Here is a 25,764-nt window from a genome sequence, read left to right as displayed (position 1 = left end):
TGCCGATGCAGTAAGCAGCAATCAAGCCTTCACGGCAGCCTGTCAAAGCCTTCATGGCAGCCTGTCGATGCAATTAAGCAACTATCATGCCTTCATGGCAGCCTGTTGATGCAATCAAGCAACCATCAAGCCTTCATGGCAGCCTGTCGATGCAGTAAGCAACCATCAAGCCTTCATGGCAGCCTGCCGATGCAATCAAGCAACCATCAAGCCTACATGGCAGCCTGTCAATGCAATCAAGCAACCATCAAGCCTTCATGGCAGTCTGTCGATGCAATCAAGCAACCATCATGCCTTCATGGCAGCCTGTTAATGCAATCAAGCAACCATCAAGCCTTCATGGCAGCCCGCCAATGCAATCAAGCAAACTTGTGGGGGATCTATGCCAGAATACTACAGGCTAAGTTTGGTGTAATTCTGACCAGTGGTTCAGTGAAGTAGATGTTTAAGCAAACATCTTGATAGAGGACAATGTATCACTGATGAAGGACCATCCATCTATAATAACTGCTTCCCCTAAACCTTTGGTTCAGGTGAACTAAAAATGATTTAAAAATAAAAATATTTAAATTAAAGACATTCATCTGTAACAGATGTGAATAGATGAAGAGAACTATGACAGCTAATTTTGACACTGCGAAACATCTAGCAGCTACTCTCACCTCCTGCATGTATGGATTAAAATCACTATGAGATCCCACTAGGGGGCGCTCCTCATCTCGATATCGGACATATTTTGGTGATACATCAGCAACATGATCCATTGCTCTCAATTTTAGTTGCACTAATTTTTGCTAAAATGATTTAAAAATTAACAATAGACTTAAATTATCTGTCTTTCATTCCCTAAACTACATAAAAATTGATACTATTAAATAATTGATGCCAATAATCCAGTTGAAGACATAACAAGAGCACCGCCTTGCGAGTGCTGACGCTCATCTGATTTTTTTTGTATAATAGAAATATTGTCCTACCCATGATTTTCTTAGTCTAAAAAGGGCCATCATTCTTGCAAAAAGCAGGATAGAGTTATGTTTCTTGATGTACAGTGTCCACTTATGATTGTGAAAAACTGTTGCAAGTTTTAAAGCAATAGCTTTGATAGTTTATGAGAAAAGTTGCCTTAAACATAATACTCAACCAAGAAAATGATTTTCTAAGTCCAAAAGGGGCAATAATTATTGCAAAAAGCAGGATGGAGTTATGTTGCTTGCTGTAGGGTCAGCTTTTGATGGTGAACAAGTGTTGCAAGTTTCAAAGCAATAGCTTTGATTGTTTAAGAGAAAAAGTTGACCTAAACATAAAACTTAACCAAGAAATCTGATATTTTCTAAGTCCAAAAGGGGCCATAAATCTTGCAAAAAGCAGGATGGAGTTATGTTTCTTGCTGTACAGGGTCAGCTTATGATGGTGAACAAGTGTTGCAAGTTTTAAAGCAATAGCTTTGATAGTTTAGGATAAAAGCTGACCTAAACATAAAACTTAACCAAGAAAACTGATTTTCTAAGTCCAAAAGGGGCAATAATTCTTGCAAAAAGCAAGATGGAGTTATGTTTCTTGATGTACAGGGTCTGCTTATGATGGTGAACAAGTATTCCAAGTTTCAAAGCAATAGCTTTGATAGTTTAGGAGAAAAGTTGACCTAAACATAAAACTTAACCAAGAAATCTGATATTTTCTAAGTACAAAAGGGGCCATAAATCTTGCAAAAAGCAAGATGGAGTTATGTTTCTTGCTATACAGGGTCAGCTTATGATGGTGAACAAGTCTTCCAAGTTTCAAAGCAATAGCTTTGATAGTTTAGGAGAAAAGCTGACCTAAACATAAAACTTAACCAGGCAACGCCGACGCAGACGCCGACGCCGACGCCGACAACTGCTCAAGTGATGACAATAACTCATCATTTTTTTTCAAAAAATCAGATGAGCTAAAAATAGCACAACAACCAATAAAGATGTGATTACCTGACAAACTTTAATCTAAATTCATGCCATTTTAATGATAAACTATAATATAATATTAGAGAATCCCTCGAGGTAACATATGTTTTGTTGCACATTGGTTGTCTGAATGTCTCTAGGTCTTTACCTTGAACATAAGATGATACAAACCATGCAAAGAGCACTCCAAAGCTGTCATAACTATTTTTTACAAACTTTAAACAAAGTTAAAACATTGTGATGAAGTTATAACCTAGGCAAACAGTGCATAGCCTTAGAATATTGTGGTAGTGGATGCAAAATGGCAATTAGAAACTTCTCTGTGATTACAAACTCTTCTATGGTGTTTCGGCATTCTTCAGATCACAATGTTGCCCACATGAGCACCTGGCTTTAAGGTCAAACCAGAGAATGCCGAAAGTGCATGCAGAGAATAATGTAATTAAACAGATATTTCTGTTAGTCAATATGGATCCACCAAATTAAGAAGGGATCCTTAGTTATGCATTTTATAACTTATAATCTACAGATATTGTAAAAAATGAATCCTATACCCTCCATCACCTGAGCAGAAAAACATATTTTCAAGATTTGTTTCCTTCCTTTTTGTTAAATTCATTTTCATGGCCCAGAGAGGCACCAGATTTCCTCTACCATGAAAGACAGAAAGTGGCTATGTGACATGAATTGTGTCATTGTGACAAAAAAAACAAAAACAACATGATCAACAAACAAATTTACCTCTATCAAATAAAATGCTAGTCTTCTGTACCTTGAAAATTTATTCTTTGTTAATATACAGTCATGCTTGAACCATCTGTTTAATACAAAACTAACATGCATATAACATTCTAGGTGCTTTTTCTTACCTCATCTAACATCTTTTTATACTCCTGTTTCTTAGCTTGTGCTTGTTCTTTAACTTGTCTGTCGTAATTGCCTATGTTAAGACCACCAGGTGGAGTCACTGGGCGACCACGCATGGCCCAGTATCTTTCCTCTTTGGCTTTCTAAACAGGTTCAAATATATAAAAGATTTGATAATCTGTTGACACTTTTCAGCAATAAAAGCTAACGAATGAGCCGTGGCAAGAGAAAACCAACATAGTGGCTTTGCGACCAGCATGGATCCAGACCAGCCTGCGCATCCGCGCAGTCTGGTCAGGATGCATGCTGTTCGCTTTCAAAGCCTATTGCAATGAGAAAAACAGTTAGCGAACAGCATGGATCCTGACCAGACTGCGCGGATGCGCAGGCTGGTCTGGATCCATGCTGGTCGCAAAGCCACTATATTGGTTTTCCCATGGCACGGCTCAAATAACTTTATAATATTAAGGATGCTGTTATATCATATAGAAAAATTGCCTTTAAAACAATCATACTTAACTTTTTTTTCAATTTCTAGAAAACTTCAGTTTATGTTGTATGTACGGTTTCTTTGAATATCCATGGCAAGTATAATGTTGAATTTCAGGACCTCTTTCTATTTCTGGGTTAGAATTATTTACATGCTCTAGGATGAAATAAGCTTCAGAAGAAAATGCAAGGTGTCATGGACATGACAACAAATTGAACACAAGAGAAAACAGTGAGTGTTTCTCTCAACAGAAAATGTCCTTATTTTTTGCTACTTTCAAATTCTACCAATCTCTTTATATAATTAGTCACTGCCAAAAAAGAAACACTAATTACCATTGTAAAATTTGAATAAAACTTGTAATTTGTAAAAGAAAAGAAAACAAAAATTTTAAAGATATAAATAAAAAACAAAACCTTGTAAAATCCATATTTTTAATAATTTTAGGTAAAAAAGAAGAATGTCATTTGTTAACTAGTAGCTAGGACTACCCTATAGTATTGTTCTCTTAGTGAAAAGATATCTATTTACCTGTGACCATATCAAATTACACATGGGGGATAATTCACAAAATAAGTTTCAGTTGGAACCATTACGATTAAAATAACACTTGATACAGTTTGGTAATTACATTTTATTCATCACTACAAATTGTCCTGAATTTCTACTTGATACAAAAAGAACAAAGCCCATTTTAATTACATTGGGTACATGCAGTTACAAATGAGGACAATTTATAATTACTTGTACTAAAATGACATATTAAATCTGACAGTATTTATTAGTAATCAATGCCTGACTGGGGATTAATTACAAATGTTTTATGCATGATCATGGTTCCATTTAGTAATTATAAAAAAACAAAAGAAATTCCTTGGAGTAATGTCATACATATAATGTTGTGGTGCAGCACGTATTAAAAATCAACTTAGTATCGTAACACTTAGGCTGTTCTATGATTAACAACAACTTAACCTTTAGCATGCTAGATAAATTGTCGTCTGCTGGAAATGTCGTCTGCTAAAATTGTAAAATTCATTCAATTTGCTCCAAAATTGGAAGAAATATTGTCAAAGTAGCAAACAGCTTGGAACCTGATCAGACGCCGATTTAATCGGCGTCTGATCTGGTTCCAAGCTGTTTGCAAAGGCTGTTAAATTCGCCTGCAGCAGGCTAAGGGTTAATAATAAGTCACCTTGTTAAAATTATACTGATAATGTTGAGTGGAGGGAATAAGAATATTTAGAGGCAGGTTGTGACCAGGTGGGGGAGGGGGTATTAATAAGAATAAGTATAGAGAAACACAAGAAACTAACAATTGTGAAGAAGAATGTAAAAGAATTATTGTTTTGCTTTTAGTTTGGGCTGTGAGGAGGAATATATGAAGAAAGGCAGACTGACCTAACAGTGCAAGAATTACGGAACCTAGCTCATTCTCTTCTTATTATCATAAGAAAGGCATGTGTTAAGTTTCACTCTATTGTGATACTCAGAAATAACAAAGACAAGACTTTCTAGGAAATGTTAACAAGGTGCCTACGTCTGAATCTGATGCGGTAAAGCAATAACTGCCCAAATGCGCATCATTTTGGGCTACTAACGAGAATGATGTCAACATTATATGACAAAAGACCTCTGAAAATGCCTAATAGAATAACATCATAAAATCCAAAAAGTGTTTGCTCTAAAAATGAAATCAGACATAAAACATGAAAGTCTCATAAATGCACATGTCCACATTATGCTGATCTTGTATTCCAAGTTTCATTTCAAAATGACGAAAACTGTAGGAGTTGAGTAAACAAGATATATACAAAGTACAAATGTATTTGTAATATCATAGTCCAAGAAAGGGGTATAACTAAAACAAGAGCTGTCGGAGGACAGCAACGCTCGACTATTCAACAGCCTTGTCGATTGATTGAATACGAAATCGAAAAAGGGGCATAATTAAAATAAAGCAAAATAGGGTTTTGGAACCTGCATAGTGCTTATCAGCTCATGACAGTGGACAAGTGTGTGAAGTTTCAATCCATTCCCATTAGCAGGTACTGAGATACCAGCTTACATATAAGAATTTAACCCAAAACTCCTAAGTTTAAAAAGGGGCATAATTTTGTAAAATGCAAAGTTGAGTTATTGACCCTTTGCACTGCATGTCATATCATGACAGTGAACAAGCGTGTGAAGTTTCAATCCTTTCCCATTAGTGGATACTGAGATACCAGCTTACATACAAAAACTTAACCAAAAATTTCTATATTGAAAAAGGGGCATAATTTTGTAAAAAAGCAAAATAAAGTTATGGGATCTGCTTTGTGCATGTCAGATCATGACAGTGAACAAGTGTGTGAAGTTTCAATCCATTCCAATCAGTGAGTACTGAGATACCAGCTTAGATACAAAACCCTGACCAAAAAATTCTAAGTCGAAAAAGGGGCATAATTTTGTAAAAAAGCAAAATAGAGTTATGGAACCTGTGCATTGTAAGTCAGTTTATCACAGTAAATAAGTGTGTAAAGTTTCAATCCATTCCTACAAGTGGTTACTGAGATACCAGTTTACATACAAAACCTTAACCAAAAATTTCTAAGTCAAAAAAGGGGCATAATTTTGTAAAAAAGCAAAATAGAGTTATGGAACCTGTGCAATGTAAGTCGGTTTATCACAGTAAATAAGTGTGTGAAGTTTCAATCCATTCCCACAAGTGGTTGCTGAGATACCAGCTTACATACAAAAACTTAACCAAATTTGGACGCAGACGCGGACGCATAGGCGAGTCCAATAGCTCTACTATTCTATGAATAGTCGAGCTAATGATAGTAATTGGACACGAAAGTCCCAACAATATGCACTTGTCCTTCATGTTTTATACCAACTCTCATTTGAACTTAATGTAAACATGTCATATGAGATACAAAATGTACAATGTAGTTGTAATGCTGTTAAGTCTAAAAATGGGGCTTAACTCAAGAAATATTAACAGGACATGAAAGTCCATAAAATATATACATGTCCGCTTTAAGCTGATGCTGTATACCAACTTTCGTTGGAATTGGATGGAAATTGTATGAGGAGTTGAGTGACGGGACTGACAAACAAACAGTTCATCTAATCTATGCAAATTAACTAACTACTATAACATGGTACAAATTAACTAACTACTATAACATGGTACAAATTAACTACTATAACTACTATAACATGGTACAAATTAACTACTATAACATGGTACAAATTAACTAACTACTATAACATGGTACAAATTAACTACAATAACATGGTACAAATTAACTACTATAACATGGTACAAATTAACTAACTACTATAACATGGTACAAATTAACTAACTACTATAACATGGTACAAATTAACTAACTACTATAACATGGTACAAATTAACTACAATAACATGGTACAAATTAACTACTATAACATGGTACAAATTAACTAACTACTATAACATGGTACAAATTAACTACAATAACATGGTACAAATTAACTACTATAACATGGTACAAATTAACTAACTACTATAACATGGTACAAATTAACTACTATAACATGGTACAAATTAACTACTATAACATGGTACAAATTAACTAACTACTATAACATGGTACAAATTAACTACTATAACATGGTACAAATTAACTACTAGAACATGGTACAAATTAACTAACTACTATAACATGGTACAAATTAACTACTATAACATGGTACAAATTAACTAACTACTATAACATGGTACAAATTAACTACAATAGCATGGTACAAATTAACTACTATAACATGGTACAAATTAACTAACTACTATAACATGGTACAAATTAACTAACTACTATAACATGGTACAAATTAACTACAATAACATGGTACAAACTAACTACTATAACATGGTACAAATTAACTACTATAACATGGTACAAATTAACTAACTACTATAACATGGTACAAATTAACTACTATAACATGGTACAAATTAACTACTATAACATGGTACAAATTTACTACTATAACATGGTACAAATTAACTACTATAACATGGTACAAATTAACTAACTACTATAACATGGTACAAATTAATATTAACTGTACAATACTAACTATATAACATGGTACAAATTAACTAACTACTATAACATGGTACAAATTAACTAACTACTATAACATGGTACAAATTAACTACTATAACATGGTACAAATTAACTAACTACTATAACATGGTACAAATTAATTAACTACTATAACATGGTACAAATTAACTACTATAACATGGTACAACTTAACTACTATAACATGGTACAAATTAACTACTATAACATGGTACAAATTAACTAACTACTATAACATGGTACAATAACTAAACATAATGTACAAATTAACTACTATAACATGGTACAAATAACTACTATAACATGGTACAAACTAACTACTATAACATGGTACAAATTAACTACTATAACATGGTACAAATTAACTACTATAACATGGTACAAATTAACTAACTACTATAACATGGTACAAATTAACTACTATAACATGGTACAAATTAACTAACTACTATAACATGGTACAAATTAACTAACTACTATAACATGGTACAAACTAACTACTATAACATGGTACAAATTAACTACTATAACATGGTACAAATTAACTACTATAACATGGTACAAATTAACTACTATAACATGGTACAAATTAACTAACTACTATAACATGGTACAAACTAACTACTATAACATGGTACAAATTAACTTCTATAACATGGTACAAATTAACTACTACAACATGGTACAAATTAACTACTATAACATGGTACAAATTAACTAACTACTATAACATGGTACAAATTAACTACTATAACATGGTACAAATTAACTAACTACTATAACATGGTACAAATTAACTACCATAACATGGTACAAATTAACTACTACAACATGGTACAAATTAACTACTATAACATGGTACAAATTAACTACTATAACATGGTACAAATTAACTAACTACTATAACATGGTACAAATTAACTAACTACTATAACATGGTACAAATTAACTACTATAACATGGTACAAATTAACTAACTACTATAACATGGTACAAATTAACTACTATAACATGGTACAAATTAACTAACTACTATAACATGGTACAAATTAACTACTATAACATGGTACAAATTAACTAACTACTATAACATGGTACAAATTAACTACTATAACATGGTACAAATTAACTACTATAACATGGTACAAATTAACTAACTACTATAACATGGTACAAATTAACTAACTACTATAACATGGTACAAATTAACTACTATAACATGGTACAAATTAACTAACTACTATAACATGGTACAAATTAACTACAATTCATTTGAAATAATACAGTTTTTAATAAAGAATAGTGACAAGATAAATTGAAGACATTTATGCACACTGAATTAAAAGTGAAAATAAGTTAGGCAGGTACAGATTCATTTGCAGGGCCAGAAAATCGGTGTGATGTGAACTTTTTACCTTCTCGATCATCTGGTTATATTCCTGTTTTCGTTCTTCACTTAGAATTTTTCTGTTCTTCTGATAGTCTAAGGTGTTTTGAGGAGCTTTATTGGTATAACCTTTCCTTATTGGAAATAATAGAGATAAGGTAATAGCCTAAAGTAATGTTTAATATCTACTATATACATGGTCTGTAGTTACGGTTTAGTAACCAATGCCCCAGCATAGTATAAAAGAAAAAAATTCCTTCCCAATCAAATACAAAATTCTGACAGTAAAGTATACAGTTTTTGTTAGTACTGTATACAAGCTCTTCAACAGCATAGCAACATGTATGTATCAAAATTTATACTGGGGCACCGGCACATAATTACACTACAGTGTGAAAGAATATAAAAATGTGCATGGAAATAAGAATATAAAAAAAAAAGCATGAAAGAATATTGAAACGAGCGTGGAAAAAGCATAAAAAATGTGTGTGCCTACATTTTACCTTCTCCATCAATTCATTATATTCTCTTCTGCGTTCCTCTTTTAGGAATTTTTGGTTCTCCCAATAATCCATGACTGGCCTTTGAGGAACATTTATACCAATTTGGTAATTCCCCTTTCAGAGTAAATAGATGATTAGATCACAAAAAGTGGAAACTGACAGTAGTAGTATTATAGTTTTCTAGCATACTGGAATAATGCAAGCACTACATGAAATCATGTTTTGAATTTAATGAACTGCACCCCAGTATGAAGACTTCTGAGAAATAAAATTTCTTTCCATCCTCATACTCTTTTTAAGGAGTAAAATGGCATTGTATTGAAAAAAAAGTGCAAAAATGTTTACTCAGCATGCAAGAAAAAATTGTGTATCTTTCAATCATTTGCAAATGCTTAGTGACTGCATATTTTCCACTGTGGTAAAGGATCCTCTGCCCCAAGTGCTACCGAGTTACAGTAATGGCAGATGACCTGAGATTAATGCTGAAACAGATTTATATTCCTGGCTTTACATTTTGGACAAGTATTACAACAATTTTTCAACAACAGCAAACAAAAGTGCAACAAAAATCTTCTGATAATAGCAAGCAATCTTAGACAAGTACTACCAGACATTTTCCACAATGGCAAGGGGTTAGGGAAAGTACTACCACAAATTCACAGTAACAACAACTTATCTACGGGAAGCACATCCATAGTGTTTTCACAATGCTATAAGGAAAGTACAACTCTGAATTTGTAATTACAACTAATCTATGGCAAGTGCCGCCACTGTATTTTCACAACGGCAAGGGCATAGGGCAAGCACACGATGGCGAGAGTTAGGGCATGCAAGCACCACAGCAAATTGATAACAATGGCATATGAAGAAGGGCAAGTACAGAACAACTTTCCAATGGTAGTTTTTAAGCCAATCTTTGTTAAGTTTTACCATGAATTTCAAATAATGAATGGCAAGTGATCCTGGGCAAGTACTATCATAAATTATAATAACAACTGATTTTGGGAAAGTAGTACCAGAATTTTTCATTTGGGTGGAGGCTGTGTGCAAGAACTACCAGAAAAATTCTTCTCATCTTCAAGGCTTAGGGCAATGGTGCTACATAAAATTCCTAAAATGGTAAGTAATCAATGGGAAGTGCTACCACAAATTACACACAATGGCACAGGATACTGGACATCTACCACAATGACACCAGGTGTATAGGTACATCCACCAAAACAGCAGTCTATTATAACAGACTGTGCCTAGATTTTTACCTCTTCCATCATATGATTATATTCTTTTCTGCGTTCTGCCTGCAGTAATTTTCTATTCTCCTCATAATCTAGGGGTGGTTTTGATGCTATGTACTCGGAATTGTATTTTCCCTTTCATGGGAATGATAGAAAGAGGTGAATACATGAATAGTGAATCTAGCACATGCACAATGCTCTACAAGAATTTAAAAATTTGTACTGTTAAATAAGTGATTATTTTCTGGATAATTTTGGGAAATTCAGGCTACAACTTTCCAGATATATACAAGATCTAAGAAATATAATATATATATAAATCTTTCTGTAACATAGAAACAGCCAGTACTGAACACTAGCATACAGTATTTCAAACTTGTAACTGGTTAAAAAAAGCTTATACCAACATGCACACAAATTGTTTAGTTTCATAACTAAACAAATTTTACAAAACTTTTTTTAATGTCAGTAAAATACAATATAAAAATATATAACTATAGGAATAAAACTAAATGGGGTTAATATACTATATGAACTTATTTCATGATGTATAAGTCTTGCAATCTGAAACCATTTTATTTTTGGCTGTTCTTTTTTTTTTTCCTAAAAAGCACATGCATTCATTTCCATGCATGTTATTTTATATTGACTAGCAAAACAGTAAAAAAAAGTACAGAAAGTATATACAAAAATGTATTTACCATATAATCCTGATATGCCCTTCTCTCCTCTGCTCTGGCTTGTTCACCTGCTAAGTTATAGTCCATCTGCGGTCCAGGTGGCTGAGCAGGTCGGGGTGGGGGAGCATGGCGTCGGGCTTCCATTTTCTGTTGTTCCGTTTGTCTTTGCTGAAGAAACATTTTTTCGCCAGTTAAGATACTTGTTACTGAATAGTTCTGTACCAATAATGGCCTTTATTATTCAAGAATAAATCTTGAGAATGTAACATTAAAATCTGGTTTTAGATTATGTTTTTTTAAGTTAACACAAAATTCTTTTGTTTCTTTAAGTGCAAGTAAACAACATACTTTGTTTCTTTAAGCACAATTCATACATTCTGGGATTCTTGAAGTGCAATTGCATGTTATTTTGTAATTACAAGTCCAAATTATGTCAGAGATACAGTTGATAAGGACAGAAGTGAAAATAGCGCAATATCTATCAGACTAGCATACAGACAATCAATTATCCTTTAAACTGTATTGTAAGACACCTCAGCAGGCAGGCCTTTTCTTGTTTTGTTTTGAATATAATTTATCAGGAATACAGGATCATGTTTACACAATACAAGGTAATTATTAAAACAAATGTAATGTACTATGTCCAGATTCTGTTACAGGATAATAAAAAAAAAATGTCTTTTTTTTTTTTTCGAACTAGTTTTATTATCAGATATCAAAATGCTTTTTAAGTTTTAGTTATATGTGTGTAAAAACCTTAAGCACTTGTACTAGCATAAATGTTAAGAGAATTGTTTCAAAATGTGCTGTGTAAGAAGACATGAGATGTTAGCAAAATCTAGTTTTTGAACAGAAATAACAACAAGAGGGCCAAGATGGCCCTAAGTCGCTCACCTGTGTAACACACCATAACACTGTAAACATGTTTACCTAGTGATTTCATAGAGACAAATATTCTGACCAATTTTCATTAAGATTGGACCAGAAAACATGGCCTCTTGAGTGTAAACAAGCATTTTCTTTTATTTGACCTAGTGACCTAGTTTTTTACCCCACATGACTCAGATAGAGACCACATTTTGTATTTGATAGAAATTGTGGACGGACGACAGACGAAGGGCGATCACAAAAGCTCACCCTGTCACTACGTTTCAGTCAGATTTCAGTATTCTTTGGTTTTAATGAAAAGTCATTTACTAATTGTCTGCTACATTAAATTTTGTGACCAAAGGATGCTCTAACCTTTAGCCTGCTAGCGGCAAGTAATTCTGCCTTTATGACCAGAGTCTGTGCAGGTTGATCATGGTCTGCACTGTTCACTATTCAGTCAGTAAATTTTCAGTAAATACCCTTTCCAATAATAAATGGTATTGCCCAAATTGAATGATGGACAGTTTCATTATAGAAATTTAGCAGGGTAAAGATTAATAGCATATGAGAATATTTTGTCTCACAGAAACTGGTGACTGTCATTATTTGTCCTCTATCTTAAACTGTCTCTTCCAGAATTGTTATAATGGACGCGATTATAGATGCAGCACTATAGTACTATGCCCCAACGATAACTTGATATTTACAAACATGACTATAAATAGATTAAAATGGAACATAGGGAATTCAACATTTTCCTAACACGTTACAATCTAAATATTTCCAGATTTTGTAGCAGTTACGAATTAGCTCAGTGGTAAAGCATACAGTCCATGTACAACAGATCTTTTGCCGAGTGGGTTCGAAACTTAGCATCCACATTTATTTTTTTTTTAAATTTTTATTTCACTTTTGCATAAAAATTAAGATTCCTTCATGAGCTCTGTGACAATACGAAGAGAGGTATCTAAAGGCGATATGGTAGAATAGAATAGTTTATTACATAACAAAGATGATATTGATTAAATGCATGCACTAAGCCATGCAAATAATGAACATATTAGTGTGTTATATCAAGACATATATAGAAATACAAGTAAGCCCACGGGCAGAATGTCGAGCCCACCAGCACCTTTGACCTCTAAGTGCGACCTTGACCTTGGACCTAGGGACCTGCTTCTTACACACGCACATACACCGAAATTGGTGTGGCGACTATATCGAGCTCACCGCAAGCGCGCTCGACAACAAACCATCAAAGAAAGAAACCAAAATACGGAAGCAAAAATGAAAACGAATAGGAAAAACAAAAACAAAAATCTGAAGAAAAAAAACAACCCTCGTAAGGATTCGAACCCACAAAACGATCTGCTTCCACCCAATTATTGTCTGCATTTTACCCAACTGAGCTATGATGCCATATAGTTAGTGGATATTTGAAATGAAAGAAATACTAATAATTGCGTGTTAAGTAATGTGCAAGCATTATGAATGGTTATTTCATCAGTTATCATGAATTAGACTCGTCCTCGTGTTTCGGCGGGAATCACGTTATCATTGGGGATTAGTAAGTGAATAGCAATGGCAAAACTGACTGTCTTATTTAAAATCTATGAAATGGCATGGTGCATATTACTGCCAGCATGTGTGAAAGCAAACTATCTTAAATGTCAACAAGAGGGTCATGATGACCCTATATCACTCACCTGTTAAACTTGGCCTTGGAATCATCAAGATAAACATTCTGACCAAATTTCATGAAGATAAGGTCATAAATGTGGCCTCTACAGTGTTAACAAGCTTTTCCTTTAATCTGAGAGGGTGAGCTAGTTTTTAACCCCACATGACCCAGTTTCGAACTTGGCCTAGGAATCATCAAGATAAACATTCTGACCAAGTTTCATGCGGATAGGGTCCTAAATGGGGCCTCAAGAGTGTTAACAAGTTTTTCCTTTGATCTGAGCTGATGACATACCCTGAAATCCCGAAAATAAGCCGGTTTTGAAAATAAGCCGTTCTCGAAAATAAGCCACCATTTCACTACAAGCGAAAAGGGTTCGTAAATAAGCTGCACTCAAAAATAAGCCGTCCAGTTTTTTGTATCAGTAATAATATCAATGACTTTGTTAGGACACCATATGAGATAGCAAAAGTTACCAACAGATACACAGCAGATTTATTTCCACACGTGATAACAATAAAACATACTTTGGAATAAAAACACCTAAAATAATGTAAGTTGTGCTGATATTTAAAACCATGGAGAAATTAAAACTTTAAAAGCAAAAAAAAAAAGTAAAAGAAAGAAAGAAAACCTGTCTGAAACACTTCTTCTCATGTCAGTTATTCTACTAATTAAAGCGATTGGTCTTTATAACAAAATACAGTGTTTATCACCTATTGTGTAAGTATTCATACCCGCTGGCCGATTAAATCATAGGTGTATTTGTTTGTTAGGCCAGACAAAACTATTCAATGGGTAATTATCTGTTAGCATTGGATAATTTTCATTAAGAAATTGTAACAAAACTGGTATGTCAGAAGTATAAGTATTTATCGACGTCGATGTTTTGGCTAAAAAGCAAACTGTATGAAATCCATATCTTCAGTCTTTCGGTACTCGAAAATACGCCGGTTTTTAAACCGTTACTGAATATATGTACTCAAAAGCCGGATTCAAAAATAAGCCGGTCTCGATAATAAGCCACCAAATCCTTACGAAAATTTAAAATAAGCCGAGGCTTATTTTCGGGATTTCAGGGTAATTTTTGACCCTAAATGACCCAGTTTCTAACTTGGCCTAGATATCATCAAGATAAACATTCTGCGCAAGTTTGTATCAAATCAAAGCATAAATGAAACCTCTATATGGCTGAAAGGGACAAAATAGAAAATTTCAGGGGCAGTTACTCTAGAATCCATCATGGAATCTAGCCGGTTTTCGAAAGGAACCTTATTGTGTCTTAAGTTGTGTGGTTAAAATCGAATGTAAAATGACACTTCTATCATGTTCACAAGGTAAAAATTAACAAATTTTGGCTCTTTCAGGGGTCAATCAGGGGCCATAACTCTGGAACCTATGTTTGGATCTGAGGGATTCATCATGGAATCCAAGATCTATTGTTGTTAAAGATAATTTGCAACTTTGTATCAAATCAAACCATATATGAAGTCTCTATATGGCTGCAAAAGCCAGAATAGCAAATTTTGGTCCTCTAATGGGCCATAACTCTGGAACCCATGATAGGATCTGCCAGTTTTCGAAAGGAACCGAGATATTATGCCAAGATAAGTTGTGTGTAAGTTTGATTAAAATCAATTGCAAAATGTGGTCTCTATCGTGTTCACAAGAAATTGTGGATGGACGACATACAAAGGGTGATCACAAAAGCTCACCTTGTCACTATGTGACAGGTGAGCTAAAAAGAATGCATAACGGTAGTTAATGTATATATGATACTGAAAACTACCAGTAAGAAATATATATCTAAAATGCATTGTATAGTAGTCGCAACTTGACCGCAATGGTTGACCTTAGGCTGATTATTCATTTCCATTATTTCATTATAGAAATCAAGGGTGCTTAGGGTAGCCGTGTATATTTACATGGAATTAGTTTGTATACTGTGCACTATCAAAGTATATATACTTACATTCGATCAGTTAAAACTTCCAATACACTAATTTATATTTACACAAATTAATATTTCCTTTTTCTCGTGCAGCTCATGTTTTACGTACACTCCTTTTCAATAATAGGTTTTGCCTCATTACGTATTATAATGCAAAGGTCAACCATTGGGGTCAAGTTGCGTCCACTATAGTACAAAACAAAAGGGTCAGGATGGCCCCAATATATTGTGAGTTAGTGTTCTGTAGGTTATAATAAACATCCTGTAGAATGAAAATATTATTCTGAGCAGCCTATATATAGCCCATTAACCAAACAGATTGAGAATTTATGACAAACTTCAATCTGTTTAATATTATGAAAAATTCTAAAGCTGGGTCTTTGATGAGCTAAATGTTGAATTGTTGATGGGCTAAATGATAGTCAGAAGAAGAAGGGTGATACTGCTAGCTCACCCTTGCTCAGGTGAACTGAAAAACATAAATGAGTTAAGACCTAGAAAATTTTCTAGACTGATTTTGAAAAATTAGCATCTTTAATACTACCATAGATTCACAGTCAGGTAAAAAGCGCATTTTTTTGAAAGCCATGACCATCCCTACATCATTTTCAGTTTGTTTTCTTTCCTTCTGGCTTGACCCAAAATAAATTTCCCCAACTTCACAAGATATTAGGCCTGAATACAGGGTGCACATTATACATGAGTATTTATGGTAACTGCAATGATACTGTTTTATTTTGTTTTTTGAGAAAAAAATTAAAGCAACTGATCGAAAGAGCAAATGATGATACTCCAAAACATATCAAAATGTTATTGCAAATATTTACTGTATTAAAACAGAAAGGAAAGGTAAAAGCAATAATCGATTTTTAGTGTAATATCAACTAGATACTTCTGGGCTGAAAAAGAAATGTTTTCCTATTAGCTATGGTCTAGCCATTTTGAATCCTGTTCTACTTGTGTAAGCAAAAACAAAATGTGCTGTAATAAACTACATTCTATTTGTGCAAGTTAAAAAAATAATGCTGTAACACACTGCTGAGGTTGAGACTCGCACCAAATTCTGAACATGGAGGCTATTTAAGGTTTTTCATGGCTATGGTTTTTATTTTCATTGAATGATAACAACATAAAATATCATTATTTTTCATACAATGACATGAAAATACATGTAAACATATTCATGATAAAAATTTGAGATTTCTGTTTAGAAATAAACTCAAATCTGATTCAAAAACATCATTTATTTTCATTTTGAACAATAAGTAACAACAACAACACCTTTGATAGTTGATATTTTGTCCTAATTTGGGAATGAAAGAAAAACGTTATTATTATGGCATCTTAAAAGACAAATACCAATAGATATGTAGCTGTATGAGCTGCATAAAACTGGCAGTTCCCTATATTTTTCCACAAATGACTGTCTTTTTTTCTGGCATCTCCAATTGAAAGTGAAACAGTTTTAAGCTGAGTCCCTTTGCAAAGGTTTAAATGCTGTAAACTTGACTACATAATGGATAAAATGTACTTAAGAGAAAAAAATGACCTAACCTAATTATATAATAATTATGCTCTTCAGAATATATTTTTCTATGTTTTTCCTGTTACTACATGTGATATTAAAATCTCATCTCTGATCTGTGTCTCAATGCAATGTGTTTAAAAGTCTACAACAAAAATGTTCCTACTATCTGTGACAATAAAATGTTACTGATCTAACTTAAAAGATAGACAAAATAAAACTATGTCTAAAATTTTTGAAAGACTATTTAAACTTTACGAGATGGTTATTTTACCTCAAATGCAAATGACTACAGCCTTCTGTTATTCATAATAAAGCAAGCAATTTTTCACTCAAATACATTTGCTTCATTTCCCTTTTCTATGATGTTGCATAAAAAAGTATATTTGTTTCTTCTCAATCAAACTCCCCGCAGCAATTACTTCCCCTTACAGTATATAAATCACTGCCATCAAGAGTTGTTTAACCAGATTTGGTTATTTTTTTTTTCAGTTAGATTATTCGCATCTAGATAGCAATATTTGCGCACATTATTGTTCAAATAACAAACTGATGTGATTTTTGTCAAAAATATCTATTGGATGTTTGACAAATGAAACAGGCTGCCGGAATTCATTTCTTTGGTGTCTACGCTATCTTGCAGTGTCATGTGACTCTCTTATCGTCACACGGTATCCAGTGAATGCAGCAGTTATAATGAAAGCAAGGGAAGGTAACCATTGTGAGGAGCTTGCTTCTGAATATAGCAATAAATATTTCTATAAACATTTCATTTTTTTTTCTTAACCAGCTACTGTTTTCTGTAATGATAAAAAAAACAAACAAAAAAATTTCTAAGAATATTCTGACATATATTTCTTTAAACAACACTTGATAGTAAAGGGAAACTAACAATAGGTTATTATGCATTAGTCACTCAAAACAATTTATTACAGAACTATTCTAAAACCAAGCAGGGTATATAACTAAGGGAAAACCTTCTATCTATACCTTTTTAATCATATCATTATAGTCTTTTTGCCTGATTAAATTATTTTCCCGACGTTGTTTTTCATACTCTCCGAAACCAGCTGGGAAGCCCTGTTCGGGTGTCCCAACTCGATAATATACCCGATCTGTAGGCTGGGGACAAAAAAGTATTACAATAAAAGACTTATATGTTGACAAAGCAGAAATTTAACTTCTAAAAAAAAAAAAAACACCCCAAAACAAGTAGATGAAACATGCAGTAATTCTTATAAAAGTCTGGACTACTTGAATACAGTTACTAGGGTTACAGTCTCCGAGACCTGGGAAGCCCTGTTCGGGTGTCCCAACTCGATAATATACTGGATCTCTAGGCTGGGGACAAAAAAGTATTAAGATAAAAGATATGTATATTGTCAATGTAGAAATTTGATATCTGAAACAAGGGTGCCAGACTATCACAAAATATGCCCGTCTAAATATTCAGTTACGTATCATAAAGGTAATAATGTTGATGTTGTATGCCTAATGTTAACAAGAAAAGAGTAAGAAGGAATCAAGGTATTTGTGAGGTTCCATGTGGAATGAAACTGACAATCGGATCAAAACTGTTTGAATGGACAAGGCTAATTTCGCAGATTTCAAGTAATTCAAGGGCAGTTCCTGGGATGGTTTGGGTGATTATCGAACTTGGCCAAGGTATTATGCCCACAAACATTGTCACAAAGTTTGGTGAAGATCGGATGAGAACTGTTTGACTTAGAGAGGGGACATGCTTTTGGACGCCGACCTCCGACCGCCCTTCAAGGGTGTTCACATAATATGGCCTGCTCTTTCAGAGACGGGTGTATAAAAAGGAGTAGGTGAAGCATATGATAAGTCATATAAAAATCTGGTTTACTTTAACACAAGAGAAGATAAATACAATTGGATGAAATAATGACAAAGGTTTGAGCTTAACAAAAAATAATTTTTTTTGTAAATTTTCTGAAATCAATGTCATCTCGAACAAGTCTATGATTACTTCCCATGGGTAAAAGTCAGATATGCACTCTGATTATTCAATTACTGATATCAAATGTTTGTTATATAGGGAAGTACTGAAAACACTTAAATGTGCCAGGCAAGTAGCATAAAAAGGGCCCCATTCCAAGACTTTAGCACAAAATTACTTTAATCTGCTGTGTTCTTCAGTATGATTCTTCCTTATGAATTGTTGTTACAGCAACAGCTAGAGTAAATTTAACTGCTGTCCCAGCTACAAGAAAGGCTGTTCCTTTTCAGCGTTAATGGTGTAGAAATTACTGTAAAGATTGGGACATTCTACAAAACAAGACTTTTCTACACTGAACATCACTTTGAGCAGAGCAATGGTAATACTGCATTCAGTGTAATGACCAGTTTTTTTTTTCGGAACAGTGTTACTGGAATGAAGGATTTTACTACTAAGGATATATATTTTTTTGACTACAAGTTCTTGTAGACCCTATGGCCAACCATCTTGGCTGTACAGAGATGAAAGCTACATTAGTACTATGACAGAAACAGAGATCTATCAATGGTATGTCATACATCAACATGGGTACCAAAATATGGTACCAGCTATCAACATCAAATTATATATAAGTATATTATCTATTATCAAGGGTACCAGCTATCCAGTTACATGGTATATCAATGGTGTATCAGCTATATTCTATTTGACAACAGCTTACAATCTGATTATTATGTTACAAACTTTCTGGGTTATTTTTGTTTTTCATGCACAAAAACCATTCTACATTATACACAACATGCACAATGAATTACCTGTAGAGACCAGACATGCAAACATGTAAAATACATGCATAAAGTATGTAGGGGAACTACATAATAAGGGTTTGAAATACTAACAGAGAAATTTGACTACAATATTTATAAACTGATTTTATACGAGATGAATATTTGGATGAGAATTAAATTCTTTCAGTTTTGAAAGACCGTAAAATGATAACAAACATCAGTTTAACATTTTGAAAAGTTCCCCTAATCAGTTAGATTTTTATAATATTATATTCTGCAAAAAGGTAAACCTGATCTATGGTCAATCATGGTTTTAAGATTTCAAACTACAATCAAATTTGCAGACCATGGCCAAAAAGCATGTCTGATCATGGTTAGAATGAGATGAGTAACCAAACCATGGTTGATCATGGAAGACCTGGTTCACTTTTCGCAGGAGTTGTTTCACTTATTAGTAATTTCCATGGAACCAAATTATTTAGTTTTTAATTATATTTGAGCCGTGCCATGAGAAAACCAACATAGTGGGTATGCGACCAGCATGGATCCAGACCAGCCTGCGCATCTGCACAGTCTGGTCAGGCTCCATGCTGTTCGCTTTTAAAGCCTATTGGAATTGGAGAAACTATTAGCGAACAGCATGGATCCTGACCAGACTGCGCGGATGCGCAGGTTGGTCTGGATCCTTGCTGGTCGCATACCCACTATGTTGGTTTTCTCATGGCACGGCTCATTTGTCAAGCATTACCTCTTCATAATAGGCATTTCGCAGAACCCTGGGCTATTATGTAAAACAAACCATTTTTATTTTTGTCAACATTTTAACCAATACCTAGTGTCAAAGCAACATTTAAGTAACAAATGTCCAGGCTACAAAATGACAATTAAAACTGATGCAACTTCAAAAAAAATGCATGTAAAATTAATGTGTAAGTGAAATTGTATGGTGTGGCTGAAACAAACTGAGCAAATTCCCATTATACCATTCAATGAAACCAAGTGAGCGACCAGAACCCAAGAAAAATATCAGTGCATTCACTACTAAAAGAGTGCCAACTGTTGCAATTAAAATTATGCCCATCAAAGCAAACTAAAATTCTCTACTTATTGAGCAGTCTATTTGTCAATTTTCCCCAATTCAACGAATTCAAGGGCCATAACTCCTGTGCAAAAAAGACTATTCAGAACTGCTCAAGTTTGACAATGGGCAACTTTTGTTGCCACCGACCACCCGCTATTGCAGGTGGTCCCATAATACATCCCGTTTCACGGGTGTATATAAATAAAGTGTGCATATAAAGTAACCCATCAAAATGAAAAGTGCATGCTTTTATCTGTATCAATTAAAATCACCTCATTTTGTGCATTAAATATAACCTCGTTATACTGATTATGGTATCTGTCTGTCATTTTCTGAATTTCTGCATCATAATCAGCCGCATTCTGAGGCGCGTAAGGAACAGGGGCTATGTGCTTTGCAATAGTATACGGACGTTCTGTACCCTAAAATTTTGAACCATTAGATTTTCTGACAATCTTAATATGACAAAATGATTACTGAAATCTAAGGGATTTTTTTTTAAAATCATTCATTTATAAAATGGAAGCACACAAACAAATATAAGTTACGTAAACCTAGTGTGTCTTAAATTTTTTCTTGATCAAAAATTTTGATTTCTTCAAGTAACCAATCTAGAAATCTAAGTTGCTACTTGAAAATCATGACACTAAATTTGGTCAAATGTAATCAATAGTCGAAATTACCAAGACCATGTTTATATGAGAAAGAGTAATGGAATTTAATTTTAAAGCCCGAAAAAAGAATATTTATGTAGTAAGAAAGTATTTGATCATATTTATAGATGTATGACATCCTGGCAAATGAAATTCCTTTATAAAATTGTTTTTGCAAACTGTTTAAGTAGGATAAATCTATTATGGATAACAAGATATTTACCTTATCCTGCTGGACAAGCCAATCTTTGTGGCGTTCATCACGAAGAACTTTTTGTTTGTCTTCATAGCCATCACTGTTCAATGGCAAACTCTGCAATTAAACTAAAGTTTATCAGAACTATGACACACATCATACTAAACTAGAGCTATCAATAAATGTAATTAATACTCCTAAACAAGAGCTGTCTCCATAGGATGACACATGCCCCCGATGGCACTTTGAATGAATAGTTATGGCCGAAGTTAGAGATTAGGACCTTTGACCTACGGAGCTGGGTCTTGCACGTGACACGTCGTCTTACTGTGCCACACATTCATGCGTAGTTATTTTAAAATCCATGCATGAATGACAAAGATATCGACCGGACACGCCCATCAATGCACTTTCATGAAAAATGACCTTTAACGTCTAAGTGTGACTTTGACCTTTGAGCTACGGACCTGGGTCTTGCGGGCGACACGTCGTCTTACTGTGGTACACATTCATGCCAAGTTATTTGAAAATCAATCCATGGATGACAAAGATATGGACCAGACATGCCCATCAGTGCACTATCCTTTAAGGTCTAAGTGTGACCTTAACCTTTGAGCTACGGACCTGGGTCTTTCGTGCGACACGTCGTCTTACTGTGGTACACATTCATGCCAAGTTATTTGAAAATCCATCCATCGATGACAAAGATATGAACCGGACACGAAAAATGCGGACAGACCGACAGACAGACAGACAGTTCAAAAACTATATGCCTCCCTTTGGGGGCATAAAAACACTTTGTCAGAGGAGAGATAGCAGTTTTTGTGTAAGGTTGTCCCCGCCTTCTTCAACTCCAGAAAATACAACTGCAGGGGATGGGAAAATGGGTGTTCCCCACCTCTGTCCACCCCAGAAATAATATGTCACACACACCTTCATTTAATGTTTCAAAAGGACAGAAATACCTTTACAGGGTGTGCGGGTGGGAAGGATGTATGGGTGCCCCCACTTTCATCCCAGAAAAATATATCATGTTATTCATGACTTCTCTTCAAGGGGATCATAATATGTGGATGTAATTTGCTAAAAACAAAGAGGGATTGGAGCTTTCCACCTTCATCAATCACAGAAAAGAAATCATGCACATCTACACTTCATGGTGGAATTTTGCATTATGAATCTTCTTTTCAGTATTCTTACATACAACTGACAGAACTTCTATATATACAATTATCAAAGACTTGAAGAATTGGTCAAGGTAGCAATGTTTAAACTTACAGTTCCACCACCAAATCTGTCACGTTTTACGTTCATATCCTGGTCATACTTGTATGTATCTATAAACCTCGCCACCTCTGGTTCCCGGTCTCTTGGCATTGCTGCTAAAGCCATTTTTTACCTGAAATAAATACAAAGTATGTTTAGAATTGTTTTCAAGCTCCCTTTCGATGATTTGTTTTGCATTTAGATTTTTGATAAATACTTTTAAAAATCAATGACATATAAATAGGTTCAGTGCACTGTTTCAAGCCAGCAACAAAACAAGTGAAAAAGAGAAAATCTATGTATAAAAACTGATGGGAAAATGGCTCAGAATAACTTTTCACCCATTAAAGGCAATATCGAGATTGATATGCGAATTGCTACAGCATCCACACTGATATAACCATCGGATCACAACCAAAGCAGTGCGAAACAAACAACTATCTGCGGTAGAATCTGACCAAAGCAAATGACACTGGCTGAAATATTTGTAATCAAGACTTATATAAAGTCTATCCTCTTGTACTTTTTCTGCTTTCAAATTATTTGTAAGCTGGATCAAGTCTGACCCGATTCACGTTCATAGAATAAGCTGCTTCATTGTTAGGTGTTTAGCAACGAAGTAATTTGAAGACCAAATATTCAGCAGGGCAAAATTTCTGTCTTGCAGACCTTAATACTACTTTTAGTTCCAACAAACAAGTGTAAACAGCTGTCCTTTGTGAAGTATCATGGTATATAAATAGGCTTAGAAGTAGCTTAGCCTTATTGGCAGAAAATCAAATATTTCAGTATCTCCTAAATATAAAATCAATTGTTATCATGAATTTACAATTAGGAGTAAATAAATACCAACACTAAATTAATTCAGGTTTGATAAACAGTCTTTTTAAGATATAATTTTGACTCAAATCAATTGATAAATGTTTCAGAACTGATCAAGTGTCCACTTATATATTGATTCGTATCATATTCTATATTTGTCATACAGATAAAATCATTATAACAGTTAAGTCCTATCATTTCAAACTCATTGGCCTACTTCAACTCATGCAAGAATTATTAAAGGTATATTACACCCAAATTTCATATCTGAAAATATGCACAATTTTTATATAAATATAACTTATGTAAAAATAAAATAAAGACGTTGATGTGTATCAACAGCATAATGCATAAGGTTTAAAATAGTACACACTAAATACTAAATAGCTATTTAAAACACAGTATAAATGAGTATTTTCATTAAAAATCTGGAAGTTTTTTTAAACAACTAATTGTTACTGCATGATATTTGATTATAAAAGTAGCTCTACTCATATATTTGTTAAAGATAAATACATTTAATGACATTATCTACATCTAAAGTAAATATCAAATTATAAAATATGTCACTGAAAGATGGGCACTGGACATCTTTAAAGTTGGTTGACAGTTGTAGTCAGACAAATGTTCCCTTGTTTCTCGCCTTAAGGAGCAGATCAAGATCCAGTAATTTGTATCATTGGATAACACGGGCAGTAAGGACCGGCAACCACAGTTGCAATGGTCTGGCCATTGAAGAAGGCTGTAGTGGCAACCACAAAGTGAACCCGAGTGTTTTGAAGGGGTTTCACAGATACATTAAATTTCAGGCAATCAAACATTTTCTTTCATTAAATATGTATAAAGTTTTCAGTCTATCTTATTTTATTCAATTATTTTGAAGAAAGCATAAACGTCAAAGGTTTTTGTTCCTCCAAATATATATTATCTTCTTTAGAAATTAAAATACTTAAAAAGTTTAACATGCAGCTCTCACAGAATTAAGCTACAAATTTTGGTTAAGTTTGAACAGAAATAGTCGAATGTTTATAAAACAATAAAGAGAAGCTATAAAAAAAAATTGTGCCTAAAACGTTATAAAAAACAAACAAACAAAAAAATGTTAAACAAAAATAATGTTACCCTTTTTCAATCAGTATGTAAAAAGTAATCCTTAATAAACAAAAGATAGCACAATCAGTCCATCAAAATTATTTGTTTTTCTGATATATTGTTAGAATATTGTATGTTAACCATGACTCTATGCTCTCAGAGTAGATTAAATTTCACAAGTAGTTGTGACTTGTATATTCAATGGTTCAACTTGATTTACATAAAACAAAGGCAATAAAAAAGCATACTGACCGTTCTGTCCATTAATCAATACATTTAAAACTGGAAGAAATCATGAAATATAATGAAAATATAAGAAATTCTGTGCTATTTAATACAAGTGACTTTATGCTTTGTCATTTGTCCTAAGTCAATATTGACCATTTATCGTTTCACAGCTCTAACAGGTATTACAAGAAACATTTCTGCCAAACGACTGTGAAAACCGGCCTGCTGACTCAGAAGAGAACATTTTCAAAGTTTTCCTTAGTCATATAATTATGGTCATATATGAAAAACTAGACCTGTCCCTGAAAGCCATGTTTTTTGACAAATCAAAATGACTTTTAGCAATTTCATTAGAGGGTTACTCAAAAGAACATTTCAAAATCAGAACAGTGTTTTAGGAGTAGAAAGCATTTAAAGATTTTTCTATTTTT

The 25,764-nt window shown here is 33.7% G+C and overlaps 1 protein-coding gene across 39 annotated transcripts in view; it reads right to left on the bottom strand.

The window, feature by feature from the left end:
• Nucleotides 1–25,764, bottom strand: part of LOC123524695 (trichohyalin-like) — a 74,040-nt gene that overhangs the window by 42,985 nt on the left and 5,291 nt on the right. For 29 of the 39 annotated variants that reach the window (XM_053538561.1, XM_053538563.1, XM_053538574.1 and 26 more), the window contains exons 2-9: nucleotides 23,204–23,324; nucleotides 21,953–22,042; nucleotides 20,744–20,776; nucleotides 18,238–18,369; nucleotides 11,242–11,388; nucleotides 9,306–9,419; nucleotides 2,813–2,953; nucleotides 663–794 (exon numbers count right to left, since the gene is read on the bottom strand). In XM_053538561.1, coding sequence (XP_053394536.1) covers nucleotides 663–794; nucleotides 2,813–2,953; nucleotides 9,306–9,419; nucleotides 11,242–11,388; nucleotides 18,238–18,369; nucleotides 20,744–20,776; nucleotides 21,953–22,042; nucleotides 23,204–23,317 — 903 coding nt within the window. In that variant the 5' untranslated portion in view covers nucleotides 23,318–23,324. Of the gene's footprint in view, nucleotides 1–662; nucleotides 795–2,812; nucleotides 2,954–3,716; nucleotides 3,826–9,305; nucleotides 9,420–10,564; nucleotides 10,676–11,241; nucleotides 11,389–18,237; nucleotides 18,370–20,743; nucleotides 20,777–21,348; nucleotides 21,499–21,952; nucleotides 22,043–23,203; nucleotides 23,325–25,135; nucleotides 25,286–25,764 lie in introns of those variants that run through there. The other 10 variants (XM_053538559.1, XM_053538562.1, XM_053538566.1 and 7 more) reach the window with 10 other exon arrangements.

This window comes from Mercenaria mercenaria, chromosome 3 (genome assembly GCF_021730395.1).
Source record: "Mercenaria mercenaria strain notata chromosome 3, MADL_Memer_1, whole genome shotgun sequence".
NCBI classification, from domain to species: domain Eukaryota; kingdom Metazoa; phylum Mollusca; class Bivalvia; order Venerida; family Veneridae; genus Mercenaria; species Mercenaria mercenaria.
This window is presented reverse-complemented; position numbering and strand designations above follow the sequence as displayed.